The sequence below is a fragment of the Cucumis sativus genome, chromosome 3 (genome assembly GCF_000004075.3).
Source record: "Cucumis sativus cultivar 9930 chromosome 3, Cucumber_9930_V3, whole genome shotgun sequence".
NCBI lineage: Eukaryota > Viridiplantae > Streptophyta > Magnoliopsida > Cucurbitales > Cucurbitaceae > Cucumis > Cucumis sativus.
The window spans coordinates 39,552,073-39,568,244 of NC_026657.2; the positions used below are offsets into that span (position 1 = coordinate 39,552,073).

General features: G+C 35.9%; 3 protein-coding genes across 4 annotated transcripts; all 3 read right to left on the reverse strand.

The window, feature by feature from the left end:
• Nucleotides 1-225: 225 nt before the first annotated feature.
• LOC101222145 (pentatricopeptide repeat-containing protein At3g62890) lies at nt 226-2,549 on the reverse strand. The gene has a single exon (XM_011654585.2). It carries the CDS (start codon nt 2,498-2,500, stop codon nt 509-511), a length of 1,992 nt encoding a protein of 663 aa, XP_011652887.1. The 5' UTR covers nt 2,501-2,549; the 3' UTR covers nt 226-508.
• An 807-nt stretch (nt 2,550-3,356) lies between these two features.
• On the reverse strand, nt 3,357-10,983 carry LOC101219624 (endoribonuclease YBEY, chloroplastic). The gene is made up of 12 exons (XM_004136181.3): nt 10,510-10,983; nt 8,954-9,205; nt 8,780-8,875; nt 7,894-8,071; nt 7,540-7,608; nt 7,367-7,467; nt 7,084-7,176; nt 6,182-6,253; nt 5,742-5,861; nt 4,789-4,839; nt 4,448-4,636; nt 3,357-3,796 (listed from the first exon to the last, which is right to left on the reverse strand). Exons 1-12 carry the CDS (start codon nt 10,894-10,896, stop codon nt 3,629-3,631), a joined length of 1,776 nt encoding a protein of 591 aa, XP_004136229.1. The 5' UTR covers nt 10,897-10,983; the 3' UTR covers nt 3,357-3,628.
• Nucleotides 10,984-11,788: 805 nt separating this feature from the next.
• LOC101219386 (auxin-responsive protein IAA26) lies at nt 11,789-14,836 on the reverse strand. Of its 2 annotated transcripts, XM_031882563.1 has the most exons (5): nt 14,176-14,836; nt 13,931-14,055; nt 12,737-13,014; nt 12,394-12,541; nt 11,789-12,187 (listed from the first exon to the last, which is right to left on the reverse strand). In XM_031882563.1, exons 1-5 carry the CDS (start codon nt 14,509-14,511, stop codon nt 12,118-12,120), a joined length of 957 nt encoding a protein of 318 aa, XP_031738423.1. In that variant the 5' UTR covers nt 14,512-14,836; the 3' UTR covers nt 11,789-12,117. The 2 variants fall into 2 exon arrangements, with proteins under 2 accessions (XP_031738423.1, XP_004136228.1); XM_004136180.3 differs by having other exon boundaries at nt 13,931-14,836.
• Between the last annotated feature and the right edge of the window lie 1,336 nt (nt 14,837-16,172).

Below are 16,172 nucleotides of genomic sequence, written 5' to 3' on the forward strand. Positions count from 1 at the left end.
GAGAAGCAAATTTTTACATTTCTTCCTATCGCTGCTGTGTTCTTCAACACAATTGCTTTTCATCTATTATTGTATTTTTCTTGAAGAGAGAGAGAGGGAGAAAAGGGAGTCTGGCTCTGTCTAAATGGTAAACTATGCATAAAATTCTTTCAAGTCTTGCACGGGAGAACCTATTTTAGCATCAAAGTGCTGTATATGCCTATAGATTTTCTTGACATCTAAATATTGAAGAGTTTGAAGAGTTGTCTTGTAAAATTAGTCAAACAAACACGTAAGTTAATCTAAACCTTGTTCGGATTAAGAATGAAAAAAAAAAGTGAACTAAAACGAGTTTGTCATGAATAGGCTGCACAAAGATGATTTCGTGTGCGGGGGTGTATACTAACGGGAAATTCTGTCCTGCCTAGTCTTTGGCTTTCTTTTCTTCTCTTTTCCAACTTCGAGAATGAATTGAAGAGGACATCAATTTTGCAATATGGTGATTACACTCGTTTACTGGAACTCCACACTACCAGTAATCATTACAAGAACATTTCCCATCTTTGAAATGATGAAAACGACTCCTATCTCGCACTACAATCTCTCGCTCAACGATCTTCGAGATTATTTTTATGGCATCGTGACAGTCGTTGCAAACTCTCAAGTTTTTAACTATTCTGATTGTAGTTCCTTCACTTGTATTGATAAGCCCAAATGCAAGGGCGAGCTTCTCGCTATGAGTAGAAAGAGCATCCTCCTTCTCTTCTTCATCTATATTATGAATCACAAGATCCGTCTTTGGTTTATATCCTGCCACTTTCATCTTCCACTTCAATTCTCTAATCATTGAATATATTCTTAGAGATTGAGGATGAGACGAATCCCCCATGAAAAATTCATATACCGAGTTGTTGATCTCAATCCAACTGCACCCCGGTGTCTTCATCGACTTGTTGTCTCGCATTCGCAACCTACAACTAGCCGCATCGTCCAGCCTGCCCATGGAAGCATAAACATTAGCTAGATAAACAAGACTTCCAGAATGGTTGGAGTCTAGTTCAAGTATACGCCAAACAACGCGTTCTCCTCGTTCTGCATCTTTGTATATCCGACAACCACCGAGCAGGGCACCCCAAACTATTACATTAGGTTGCATAGGCATGGAGTTAATCAATGATTCTGCTTGATCAAGACGCCCTGCACGGCTAAGAAGATCAACGACGCACCCATAGTGCTCGATCTTGGGAGTTATACCATAGACTTGAGGCATCATGTCAAAATACTCCAGCCCCTTGTCAACCAATCCAGCATGAGTGCAGGCTGTTAATAAGCCCATAAAGGAAATGTCATTTGGCTCTAAACCATCTTCAATCATTTCAGCAAAGAAGTTGAATGCTTCATTTGCATATCCATACATGGCCAACCCCATGATTATTATACTCCATGAGATAACATCTCTCTCATGCATTTCATGAAACACTCCCTTAGCCTCCAATACGCATCCACACTTTGCATACATGTCTGCCAATGCATTCCCTAAAAACAGACCAACTTCTATCTTGTTTCGTCTTATAAACCTATGAATCCACTTTCCTAGATCAAGTGCACCAAGATGCGCACAAGCTGAAAGCACGCTAACAAGCGTAACATCGTTCGGCGCTAAACCACCTTCATGCTGCATTTGCCTGAACAACTCAATAGCATCTGCATACTTCTCATTCTGAGCATATCCAGCAATCATCGCATTCCAAGAAACCACATTCCTCATTGGCATATTCTCAAACAACTGGCGTGCTTCTTCTAAATTCCCCACCCTTGCATACCCACTGATCATTGTCGACCAGGACACCAAGTTTTTCTCCATCATCCCATCAAATACCATCCGAGCTTTGTCCACCATCCCACTAAAACAATATCCTGAAATCAAAGTATTCCACGAAACGACATCTCTCACAACCATTTCATCAAACAGCTTCTGGGCAATACAATTACAACCCACCTTAAAATACAAATCCACAAGTGAATTCCTAACAAACAAGTTTGATTCACAGCCATATTTGGTTACAAAACAATGAACTTTTTGGCCTTCGAGCACTTGGGCAAGGCCAGCGCAGGCCTTGAGCACAGAAGTGAAGGTATACTCGTCTGGGTTAGGAGCATTAGGCAAAACCAACTGGTTATTGAAGTAAGAAATAGTAGTGTGCCAAGCGTTGTGTTGAGAAAAGGCTTTGAGAAGAGCATTGTAGGCAAAGATATTTGGAAAAGAGAGAAAGTGATTGAAGATAAGAACAGAATGGCGGAGGTTGCCATGGGAGGAAGAAACGCCGATGAACTTGACAGCAATGATATTAGGATCGATGGAGGGAATTGGGGAAGCAATGATTTGAGCTTGGATTTCGAAAAGCTGACGCATTGAAAGCTGGGTGGCGCATCGTAGAAGAAGGTGGATGGTTTTGCGGTGGTTGTAATCGTGAAGAACAGCCAGGGTGATTACAAGAAGTGGCGAACTACGTTGACACATCTCCTAAATTCCTAAATACCGACTCTCCATTTTCCTCGAGAAATTTGATCTTTGACCCCATTTTTTACGATATCAGAAATCTAACCTTTTGCTTTATATCCCATCATTCAAATTTACAAAGTTATTCTCTTCCTTTGACATGTTTCTCTCACTTCTTCACTTGTGACCTCTCCCTTTGTTCGGTTTACGGGTTAACCGATCTAACTTGAGGTTGGCTGGTCGAAAAGTGTGGATGGTCGATTGAGGTCGGTTTCAAAAAAATTTAAATTGAGAATTTTCAAAAAATGTATTTTTAAGTGTTAAATTGATACGATTAACCTCATAAAAACTAACCAGCTGACTCTAATTTCGTTTTTTTACGTCCAAGACTTAATACTCTTATGTTTGTATTGAACTTTTTAAATGTTTATAGAATAAATAAAAATAAATTAGATAGATATGCTAGAATTAAATAAATCAAAGTCATTTTTCATAACCATGAGTACATCTTCATCTTCTTCCTCTTACCCTAATATTTTCTTTTTCTATTTATTTAGAATGAACGGATAGGTTTTCTTGCTTTTATTTTAGTAATTTTAAATGAAATTCTATTGAAAATTAAGTATAAAACAAGTTTAATTCTGATTCATTAAATTCATTTATTGAAAAATCTAAAATTTAAATGAATACAATTACAAATTTTGAGTCTTAATTTTAAAAAAATTATACATTGAATTCATCTAACAAAAATTTATATTTTAAATTGATATAAATATGAGCTAAATTTTGGGAAGGGATATCTTAAACTCATCTACTAATTAAAAATTAATCCTAAATCAATTTCCACATACTATTATCTCCAAACAAGAGGATGAAATATTTAGCCAACTCTCGAGTCTTGATTGACCTTTAAAAGGTGTGGGATTATTAACAATTCAACACATTGACATTCTGTGTATAAATATGTAAACCTTTTTTTAAAAAAAAACTATGCTAATAACATCAATAGTTCCTACAAAGTGGCAAAAATCTTCTCACTTATTTTTGCTTCATCAAGAAAGAGAGAATAAGAATGTATTTGACGTCAAAATTTGCATCTTTCCATAAATAATTGACTGCACCAAAAGCTTCTTTAAGTAACAATTGTCTTCAGAATGCATATCGGTATATGACCTCTGCAACACCATCTTCATCATTACTAGGACCAATTAAGTTAGCAACAGCTTTTGTTTTCTCTGATCCATTACTCAAAGCAATCCCAAGAGATGCCAACTCCAGCATTTCAATGTCGTTTTCCCCATCTCCAATAGCCATTACCTACATAATTAAATCAGGTTAAGGTGTAACGCACTTTGAATCAGTATTGTAAAATATGCATCATATAACTCATTTTAAGCATAGCAACATGGATCATGACTTAGTGAGACGAATATACACACAAAAAAATCCATGGAAAGGGGGCAAACTATACAAAAGGTCTTCGAAGCAGTGGACTATTTGGTTGAAGTAAACTATGAGTAGGGATTTCGCAAGTGTGTAGAAATTAATTTGTTAAAAGAGAGATTCAAAGCTATCCAATAGTCTAAGACTTGCATTTTCTTTTCCTGATTATCTATTATAAAGCACAACTCTTTGACTATACCAATGGTCCATACCATAGAATCAGAGACCTATCACCTAAACGGCTAAACCTATATTATAGGGCTGGACTTCAAGACTCTTAGGGTTCATCTGTTTCATAGGTCTATGAAGCTTGGATTGGTGTAGAATAGGGTCGGAACACTTAAATATACATAACACTTCGTTTGGATTTTAGTTTGTGTTTGTGTGATTTATAAATGTTCAACGTTTTAGAGCCTTTTAAGTTTAAACAATGTGTTTATGTAAAGCACATGATTAGCCAATTTTTAGTATATCATATCAAATATAAGCACGAATTGCCTAGCTCGGGGTACAGCTTTGGCCTACCTCCTCAGCGGAGACTCCCAAATGATTGAGCAGCATTCTTACTCCACTACCTTTTGAGGTTCCACGGGGGACAATCTCAAGCATATCTGGTACAGCTTGAACAACCGAAGCGTGTTCCCCTGCAGCTTCTGACCAGTGTGGTCGCAGGATGTGTGAAACTCCCTCGGCAGTGTCCAAGAAAAGAAGTTTCTGTATGAGTAACGGGTGTTAAAATAAATCACACAAAAGCTCTCAATCCTATGTGATTGGTATGGGAAACCAAATCCTCCCTAATTATATTTTGATAGAAAACATTATTTCATGCTGAACCAAGAGGAAGGCATTGTCAGTCGATAGCTTACCTGTATTTCAGCTGCAGCCAAAAGATTCTCAACCGAAGGCATGACCTCTGCCTGTAAATTTTTAATCAATGAAGTTACACACATGAATAGGACAATTGCAAGGGAAATATTCCGATGATATTTAAAACGAGCTTGAAATTGAGGGAGGGGTCAAGCATTGCACTCTTTATAATAACAAAACAGTTCAGGCAGTTGTTACACATTGACAGCCATCACAGCTGTTGACCTATGAAAGCAGGTTTAACATGGACTAGGTCTTCGCTAACTATGCTCATAACTGAAAAGTCTAGCTTTTCAACACTAAAATCCAGTTGGCTAAGACCCTGTTTGGTAATCAATTTGTTTTTCGTTTTTCTCTTTTGAAAATTAAGTCTATTTTATCTTAATTTCTCACAATAATCTGCATCTTTCTTTTAAGAGTTGAATTCTTAACCAAATTAAGTAATAATAATAACAATAGCAATAACAAAAAAATTGCGTTTTTAGAAACTACTGTATTTAGTTTTCAGAACTTAGCATGGTTTTTTAAAACGTTAGTAATATATAACAAAGCAAAAAAAATTTAAAGTTGAAAGGGGTGTCTATAAGCTTAATCTTTAAAAAACAAAAACAAAAACCAAACCAAGCCTAATATTTCTAGTTCATGGTAGTTAGCTATGTGAACTCACCTTAACAAATACAAATTCTTAAATCATTGATTGCCCAAAAGCTTAAGTTGATGGGTGAAGGAGACTTTAATACTATATCATTGAACACTCTACCTCACTTATGGTTTGATATATGAATAAGACCCAACAAGTAAAAGTTGATTTTAATTGGGGAGGAAATAATATTGCAGAGGCTTGAACATAATAAGTTGATAGGTGAAGACAAGTTTAATACTGTATTCAACACAAATGCTACATTTACTGCATAAAAAGACTCCGAACCACGACAAAAATATGTTAAACTACCTTGGGCTCATGGTATACAGTGTGCAATGCATCAGTAAGTGGATGATCAAATAAAGTTAAGCAACGACCTTCACCAAATGCAATCAGAGGAACTTTCTTCTCTAAGGAATAAAGGCATGCCTGCACTTCAAAGAACAGGAAATTAGATCCGTAACAAGCTTCTTGAGTTAAGAATCCATTACTTTATAAGTCTGTTGGAAAATTGTTCATAAATTATCATTATTTTATGTGATTCTTACAGTTTTTAATTTCAAACCACATTTAGAAAAAAGATTTGATGGCTGAATCATTTTCTTTGTCAAGCATCGTTGGATGGATACAACTGTAGAATGTTTTGAACTTGCACGGCTTTAATCCCCAAGACTTATCTTAGAAAAAATCTACTTAATCATCACTCAAAACTGCAGAGAAGTACATATAGCAAACAGAAAGAGACATACCTCTTTGCAGACATCTTGGTCTAAGTTCCGCCTATAAATTTCTTTGCCTTGTCTACCATAAACGAGTAGTCCCTAGAACCAAGGAAGGAAACATGACATATAATGGATTAAAATAACATTGAACAGCAAATAAAAATAAACTGAAAGGTAGAGATATAAGCGAAACGTCTGAAGTCATGTTTGCAAGAGGTATAAAATCAAGGAAATTGTGGTTTCTTATCAGGAGTGCATGAATGCATATTTGTATATTTTATCAGGGATATAAAATTAAGGTTTGTATAACATAAATCGATAAGAAGTTCGTAAGCTCCTCTAAATTGGGATTCATCCTCACTCTTCTTGAACTTTCAAATCTCGCTTATTATTATACATGTTATTTGGTTGAAAAACCAAGCCTTCATCAAGAAAAATGAAAGAATTTACAAGGGCATAGAAAAAACACCTCCATCGAAAAGAGGAGAATGGAAAGCCCACAACATGGCATTAAATCTAGCAATATCCCACACCACAACCGTGGATATCTTCATACTCCTAAAGACCCTTTTATTCCTCTCAAGGCCTGCAACCCAGTGCACAACAAAAATACAAGCATAAGGACTCTTCCTTTATCCCACAAGGGAAGACTCAAGAGAACCTCCTCGAATCACCACCTTTGTTACAAACCCACTAATCCTGAAGCATACTCAGAAACAATCCCAGATAGGACAAGCTGCCAATCTCCCAACATATAATCTAGATCCTCCATAGCTCGATAACATATACATTGCTAATTACAAGACATAAAAGCACCTCAGGCAATTAGTTATTTCAAACATATGATTATAATTTATAAGGAGCTCTGTATCCTCAACTTTAAAAAGCTACACGAAGAAGGATGAAAAAGAAAGAGCGAAAATCGAAACCTGTAAGAAGACTCCAGGAGAAAATTCAGACACGGCACCATCTTTTCCAGCTAAACCTGCCTTCTCCAAAATGCTAATTACTGCTGGGCGAGCCTACTCCATGTATTAAATCTAACCATTATTCCTTAAAAAATTTGTGAAGATAAAGCAATAGCAGACGAAAGCTACAAGAAATGTAAATACAAAAACACCCAAACATTCAGTGAAGAGTTACAGAAATGGGAAAACCAGTTGGAAAACAAGCTTAAGGTCAATATCCTGACAATGAAGCAGAATCCCCTACCTTTCCAGTGGCTATAACAACTTTCACACCCCTTGACAAGACCTCCTTCAGAGCCTTGACAGTTGTTGGAGTAATTTGACTTTTACTGTTGAGCAATGTACCTACACAAATAATAAAATTAATACAAGTTGAAAGCACGAGTCGTGGAAAATACACCTCAAGAGGGCTCTTACCATCCATATCACAAAAAATGTAGCTGAACCTTGGGCGATAAAATCGAAGACTGCCTTCTTTTTTCCTGTCTTTAACATGTCAATAGTAAGAATATACAGAAAGAGAACATGGTCTTACAATATGAAACAGTTACGGAACATATAAAGCTTTATTATGAACAAACGAATTTTGATATTGGTCTAAAGGAATTTTGATATTGGTCTTGTTCTTTTGGATTGGAATCTTTTCTGTAGCTCCTACTTCTTGGGGGGATTTTTTGGTTTGCTCTGTATTCTTGATTTTTTTAAAACAATAATCACACAGGAATTTATACGCCGTCATTAGTAGAACAATAATGACTACTACATATTTACCATCTGAAACAACTGCAGCTGAGTCCGAATTGGTTTGAGCATCAATTGCACTCTGAATTAGCCCTTTCCCTCTCCATTCTAAACTCGTCAACAGTAGTTCCTCCTCCTTCTCCATTTCTACTTCAGCCTCTTCACTAATCTCATGATCAAATCCCAGCAGATGCAACAATCCATGCACCTATAGAAAACCCCACACAATAATGAATTTCCTTTGCTTAGTTGAAGTTTTTGGAGTAAATATTTCTCAGCTAAAGAAGAAAATAGATAGTTGCTTCAGTTTGGTTGCCTTTCACTTAGTCTATGGTGTTTTTCTTTCAACTCAGTTATAGACATAATTTTGTACCGACTGTTTTTCTTATCTTTCACATATTTTTGCATTCCTAAATCAAACAAAAAGCAAACAAGTAAATCATTCAAGTTTCCATTTCTAGGAAATAGATCCTTGACATTCTAATTCCCATTGCCTTGAAAAACAGTACTTAAAAATGGAAAGCCTAGTGTTGGTTAGCATGAGATACCTAGATTTCGAATACACATTATAATGAGTTTCAAATGCTTGAAAGTGAAGGATGTAGTTTTGGAAATGTGCTAATAAATTGTGATATTGTAGCTATTAATATAGGTTGCATTGAAATGTGAAGCTTGGGAATGAAATGTTTGTGTATAGGTCATGCAAGAAATTTCAATTGTGATACCAAATCCCATGAACCCGTTATGCCTGGATACTAAACTCCCTCATAATTTTACAGTCCCATAAAGGCAGGCATGCTTTAAAGGTAGGTAGGCTACGTGAGAAGTAGCAATGATACTAGTTCTCAAACATAAGATGTAGGGGCAAAATTATTAGGCCTTTTCTTTTAATAAATAAGTCAATCAAGTAACAAACCAGAAGTATCCGAATTTCATCAAGGAGTGTGTGTCCCCTTTCCTCCGCCTGCCTTGCAGCAGTCTCAACAGAAATGACAATATCACCTAACATAAGCTGAAGATACAAAAATCGGTCAATCATTTATCATTCTCAAATACATTTTTCTATCCTAATTTCTACTCAAATGCTTACAATTGGAAGCTTCAATTCCGGGACATGCTGTGACATGGACAGGACATCAGTGGCATGATCCTCATCCCTCCATTCTTTGTTAAGTTTACAAATAAAATCGTCATTACAAAGTAGTACGGACAACTCGACACTATCAAATAAACCAACATCATCTATTGAGTTATCTCGAGTTTTGTATTCTGAATCCTTTAAATTGTTGAGAGCAAACTTCAGAGCCTTAGGAACATTCAAACGAAGCATTTCTGCAATACTCTGTAGCATTAAGAAAAGGAAAACTGTAAGCATTGAATAATCAATAAAAAAAATGAACCTCCATGAATGCAGAAGAGATAAAACATGAAAATGCATTTTATTCCTAATTCTTGAAATAATTTACTAGTTCCAAGTTGTTAAAGCATAAATGTCTCAAATATGATCCTAACGTCCAAGCATCCATAGTCAAGAACTAGAAATTTTTTAATCACGTGTGTGACAGATGAAGTTCTAGTCGTCCTACATTCATTTGGGGCATTGCGTATTAGGGAGGTGCGATAAGCTGTCTTCTGCTTTAAGTGTTGGGAGAAGATGATGACACAAAACTAGATTCCATAGCTTAAGTGCTCTCTCTATGTCATTTCTCAAGATTTCTCATCCACCCCATCCCACCGAAAATCTCTCATATACATCTCAATACTCTTGCAAACCAAGCTAGGGGCCCTAAAAAGGAAGGATAAAATACAGGGATGCCACTCAGCATAGACCTAATCAGGGCTAGTCTACCAGCTTTTGAGAAGAACCCCTTCTTCCACACCGCCAGTCTCTTACGGATCTTTTCACAAATAGGATCCCAAAAACTCAAAGCTCTCGAGTTTCCACCCAAAGGAAGCCCAAGGAAAACTCCAATATTATTACCAGATTATTGCATACACAAAATTAAGTATAGGAGTATAAGGAAGGCGTCAACTAGCAAGTCCTCTTAGTAGTAATGTGCTGCTCGTTTTCTCGAGTCTAAACAAAAGGAAAGTGGACATTCAAACTCGAAACATTTATAAAAAGGATTTGACATCTTCATCAATTGAACTATACTCGGTTTGGCTTATGTTGGTGCTACCATTATTAAGTAACTTAGCTTAAAGACCACATCCAATGCTCATAGATCATATGGCAATAATGTTATTGGAAATTAGTTCCCCTATAGACTCCTAGGCAAATAATAGAAAAAAATACACTTTTTTTATATATATAATTTTTATGATTTTATATATGGCATTAATGAGGAAATGATGATTATTTTGTCTGTGAGTACAACTATTGGGGTATGGGAATTTGAACCTCTAACCCTCAAGAAAAAAGCACATGCCCATTCCAGTTGAGTCATACTTAACATACCATGCACAATCACAAAATAAAATGCAACAGGATTGTCCAAAACACACACATTCTTGATCTCTCATTAATTCTCTTCCCACTGTCTTCATGAAAGAAATTCTTTAACACACATATACTACAACCAACAACCAAAAAGAAAAGAAGAAAAAAAGGACAAATGTGCAAAATGAAAGTGAAGAAAGGGATACCAAAACTTCTGGGTCATCCGGCAACTCTTCTTCAATACAGATACTAACATTGAGCTCTAATTCCTTAATCTTCCTCTTTGGGACTCGTCTCCTCACCTTTCGATACTCTCTTTGTCCACAAAAAATCCTTCCACAAGGCGCCCGTACCTTATTGTATGAACCCGATAAAGCGTAGAAATTTCGAACAAATTGTGAAAAATTTATTTTGCCCGAAATACGGTCGTAACAATTCGTTTGACAAACAGAAACCAAGTGCGAAGAAGATCGAGATGAAGTGGAAGTTTTATAGTTGGGATATAAAGGAAGATGGAGAGCTAGCGCCATGTGAATCCCAGAGAGGAATGGAAGGTGGGAGGCGCGAAGAAGAGGGGAAGCTCGGAGAAGCATGAAAGCCTCCTCTATTGCTTGCTTGCTTTCTTTGTGAGAATGGTTGGTTGAATGATTTGATTGCGCCCAAAGCCTTGGAACCTTGAAGACAGGAAGTTATAAATCAGGTTTTTCCTTTTCTATTGACTTTTAGCCCTATTTTGTCTTTTTTGGATTTTTGTCTCTTACGCTGGTAAATTGACACTACTACCCTTCTTTCATGTTTGTGTTCTTTAGATTCCAACCTTCACCTTCAAAATGCTTATTTACAAGAGATTGTCAATGATCATTCCTTGCATGAATTGCTAATGATGCAACAAGTCCAACATCAATCTCCTTAGAAGTGTCGATTTTAGGCTAATGTGTCCATAATGATCATTCCTTGCATGAATTGCTAATGATGCAACAAGTCCAACATCAATTTCCTTCGATGTGTTGGTTAGGCTACCGTATCCATAATGACTAGAATGTATATCTCGTAACTAAAAACTAGTCATTGTCCTTGGGTCTTCATCGTTGAAAAGCTGATGTGCAGGAGGAGCACACTTCTTTTTTTCCCTTTCCTAGACTAGTAGAGGTCATGTGGTTGCTCCTAGTCCTTTTCATTGTGCTTTGAGCTGGAACAATAAAAGCTAGGAACTTCTGTTTGCTTGAAGCTACGACATTCCACCAAGCCTATCCGAAAGGTGAGTTATGAGTAACTCCTCAACTAGGAGGCTCCACTTCAGAAAGCAATGGCTTGGAGATGTATGATGGTGAAAGCGTGCATGAACTGATAAACTTTGATATAATGCTTTTGCTTGAAAAAGTTGATAAATGAAAGTTGTCTAAGATTCAAAAATATATATGCCCATAGACTCGAATTTGAAATATTTCGTACATTGGTAAAGGAATTTCTGTGACCCAAGTTGTCTGAAACGTAAGTTTAGAATAAAAATTTATATTGGATGCAGTAAATTCCCTAGAAGAATTCAAAATCAAAACTCATATTTCTGAAGAAACAGAATATATATATACACACAACAGCAGTTGCCTCAACCTTGAAAGCCAAGGCTGCGCTTACACCTTGCAGCTTGATATCACTGCCAACATCTATAGAAGTGTGGGAAAACAAAAAATCTACATGGGAAAATCGTAGCTGACATTCACTCTTTGACATAAACTGTTGCCATTGCTACTCAAAATTGCTTTTTGACAAGAACATTTCTTGTACCTTTCAGATGTTTGTGCTTGAAAGGAGTTTCATTTCATTTCAGTGGCAACAACAGAACTCTTCAATACACGTAGCCTCTTCACAGTGGAAACAAACATCCTGCATGAAAATGAAGCAAATAAATCTACTATATCAAGAAAGTTCTTATTTCATATACTGAACAGCGAGGAAGGAAGCATTTTAACAAACTGTTAAGATTGATGCAAAATAAGGCTAAAAAAGACCCTTATTCTACGTCTGTGTAGGATTTGATCAAGAAATGCTAGATGGCGTAAGCTACAACACCAGTAGAGGGAAATGCTTACTTCCACGGGACATCACCAACAAGCATCCTGTCCCCTTCATTATCATAGTAAACTAGAGTATACAGCCCATTTTTGTGTTTGGAATCAGATACCGACGTTGTTTCCTCCATCTTTCTCCCATCTTCAGCTGCTAGATAGTTTCTCTGTGCTGTAGTTAATTAGGAAGAATTAAATAAGAACAAGGAGGTAGAGATTTCAAACTTGGGCGGGTTTGATTACTATTTGGTTTTTTGGTTTTAGTTTTTGAAAATTAGGCTTATAAAGTCTACTTTCCCATATAAGTTTATTTGTTTGTAGTGTTGGACAAAATATCAATGAAATGCAGGGCATTGAGGGATTATACCTGCAAGAAGACTGTGGAAGAGTTCGTCTATGCCAGCAGACAGTTGATCATAACTATTATAGGCTTGGAGATTTAGTTTTCTTCCAATGGGAACCCCATCCATACAAACTTTTACAAACATTTGTCCATTATAGCAGTCAGATAATTTTGAGCCATTCTCATCCTGCACAGTTTCTTTTGACGATTCCAGAGAGTTAGGCTTTGAAGATCGGGGAACAGCGAAGTTTTTCCTGAAAGAACGGATGGGAGGCCAACCAACGGCTGCTGAAACTGAAGCCCTATTGACAAGACGTTGAATTCCTTGCAATTAGCAACTTAGCATTACTTGTTTTCTTGAAAAACTTGTAAGCCATATGCATTTTGAAGTTAAAACTAATTCTGAAATGAGAAAATGTCTAATTATCAGCAAAAGAAATTTATTTCCAATATTTAGTTGGTTATCAACTAGATCACTTTTAGAATCTTCCACTGCAAGTTCCCGAGCTACATGAAACCAACTCGTTGTAGCTCAAACTTGTGTATTTGAAGTGATCTTAAGCCAGTTACATAGAGGCTTGGATATCAGTAAAGAAGCACAAATACTTAAGTTTGGCTGGGCGTGTTTCTGTTGGACACTTTTCGGATACTTGACACTTCCACACTTGTTTGACACAAATAGGACACTTGTCAGTGTAACAAATGTGTTAGACATGCATAGAACCGTCGTTGAGTAGATAAAAATACATGGAGCAAAGTTTTTCTAACTTAGAAATGTATCAACCCATTGACTTTGAATTTTCTTTTAGAGTACAAACAATATATATTTTTAGAAGTATTTGTGTTATGTCCTAGATTATTAAAATAGGATGTCGCCGTGTCCGTTTCGTGATATCATGTTATCCATGCTTCTTAGGATATCAGAACCTGTTTTTCCCTTGTAATATAATCCATACAAAACTTCAGCTGCAATTGAATTCGACCTTCCAAGATTTCAAGAAACAGTTTAAACAGAAAAGGCACTAAAAACGTCTAGCCTTCATTTCAACTTAACAAAAACCAATTTAAGAAAGTTGGTGGATTGTTTAGATTGATGAAACACGTAATAATAGTTTGGAGATACAAATTATAACTGACATGTGATATCATCGCTTAAAAAGTAGAGTTTGATATGAATGATTAGAAAAGAAGATATAAAAGAAGATAAAGCTGACTAACCTTTTGTCATGGTGTTTAGTTTCAGATGATTCTGCAGGAACTGAACCATCGTTGAGACATGAGTTCAACTCAGTTGCTTTTAAACTGCATGGCTTTGATGACTCCTCTGACACCAAATCCAAGTTCTGAGGCATCAATACATGTTTCAAATATGAAGATTGAGATGGTTGAGATAACTTCTGAGCTTCCCTATGAAAAGCTGAAGATGGTAAGGAAGCACTAAGACAGGGAGTGAAAGGAGAGACCTTCTCAGCTGTTTTCTCATGGAAAATCAGCTTGTGGGGTTGGAATTCATCATTTCTATCCAACCGATTTCCATCTCCAGCTATTCCTTCAGTTTTCGCATAAAGAGCCCTTTTATTGCTTCTTATGTTGAAACAAGAAGAAAATGGCTTAGCAGAAGAAAGAGAGATTTCACCATTTTCATGGTTACCATTCAAACAACTACTTGCTTCTCCTGGCAATCCAAGTCTCAATTCAAGTTTATTATTCTCAATAACAGAACTTCCAACACCATTTCTAGTCAAATCCCATTCCCTGTCTCTGGAGATCAGGTCAAGAAGCTCAGGACATCTGACCATTTTTCTCTTCTAAGAAAATGTTATAAATTGAGCTTGAATGCAAAAAAAAAAAAAAATGCTTTTGTTATGCTTCAAACAATCTTCTCAAAAATCATACATATATATATAAATATAATATAATACATATATATGTCAAGAAGCAAAACAGAGAGAAATTTTGGATGAGAACAAATAACCAACAGGTGGTGTGCATTAGTTAAAGCAAATAGAAAAGGTTCTGACTTCAACCACAAAACGACAGATGAAACTATGGGGGGTCCGGGTAAAAGGGGATAAACTAGATTAGATCACTCTTGCTTTCCACTACCTCAACTTAAAATTCCCAGCTAAAAAAAAAAAAAAAAAACCCCATAAACCACTAAGAAAATGCTTCAGCCACATACCCCACCATCTTTAGGAGCAAAAGATCAAAGTAAAAGGGGGAAAAGATCCCAAAAAATATTGAGAATGCTTTATCATATTGAAATGATGGTGATAAGCAAGAGGTTTGTAAGTGGAAGTCGTGGTGGAGTGTGTTTGAGTCGGTAGACGAATAGGAGAAACTCAAGAAAGATGACTTATTTTGGATGAATAAGCATTAAAGATAGAAACTGCTGAGCTTTCATATGGCAGATTCGTTCAAATGCAGAGAACTAGTTGAATTGAACATTTACATAACTCAAACCCAAACCCATGTTTTGACCTTCATCAAAACGTGTCAAAATCTTTTCTTTTTTTTCCTTTTAAAAACACCAAGTGAGGTTGTAAGCTTTTATGTGTATCAAAGACAAGTTTTCTGAGTATTTACTCTCCCATTTAGTTAAAGGCGTCCAATGTTGTTAAGGGTAACACTTTTTCTCGCTCCCGAGTAAATGTTCTAAGCTTTTCTTTTTATAATAGAGATTGCAATAAAGTTGTTCATGCTCTTGCAAGTCTAGCTTCACCGCAACTTTTTTTTTTGTAGTATCATTTCCTTAAACGAGGAGTCAAAAGCGCTCTTTCGATTGGAAATTTTGTTAGAAAATGTATTTTTCCCTTCCTTGTATTTTAATATGTTTTTTGAAAAAATATTGGAATGATAAACACATCATATAACTATACATAAAATGAGTAATTCTAATAGAGATTAATCTATCTTAATTATATGCATGGAAGTTTTGTAACTAAAGTTTAAATCAATTAATTCCTTTGAACTATTCATATACCGCAAAACTTGAATGCCTTCCAAGGGCAGTTGATTCTTAATTTTATTGTTAGTTCATCACAAAACTCCAATATCACTTCAGTTAGTACTGCTAACCTCAAAGCTTCTTGCTATAGCAATTCACTAAATCAAACATAAGAACATATATTGATCAATTTAATCAATATAATTTAGCATAGCAACCTACCATTTAATTAATTGGTACTTTTTTCTTTCATTTTTTACATGGCAATAGATTAATGGTTTGTATTGCCTAATTATGTGTTGCTAAACAATGTTACCAACCTGAGTTTAAGACAATTTAGAGATGATTAACAAAATTTAGCCAAATTATTTATAAAGACCATAAAGCTTGGAGAATTGTCACGAATAACATTAAAAAATGGAATTATTTATAGCAAAAATTTCAAATCAACGGTGAAAAGTTGGATGAATTTTGCTATATTTTGTAAATAGGTTTAATATTTTAGTAAATATT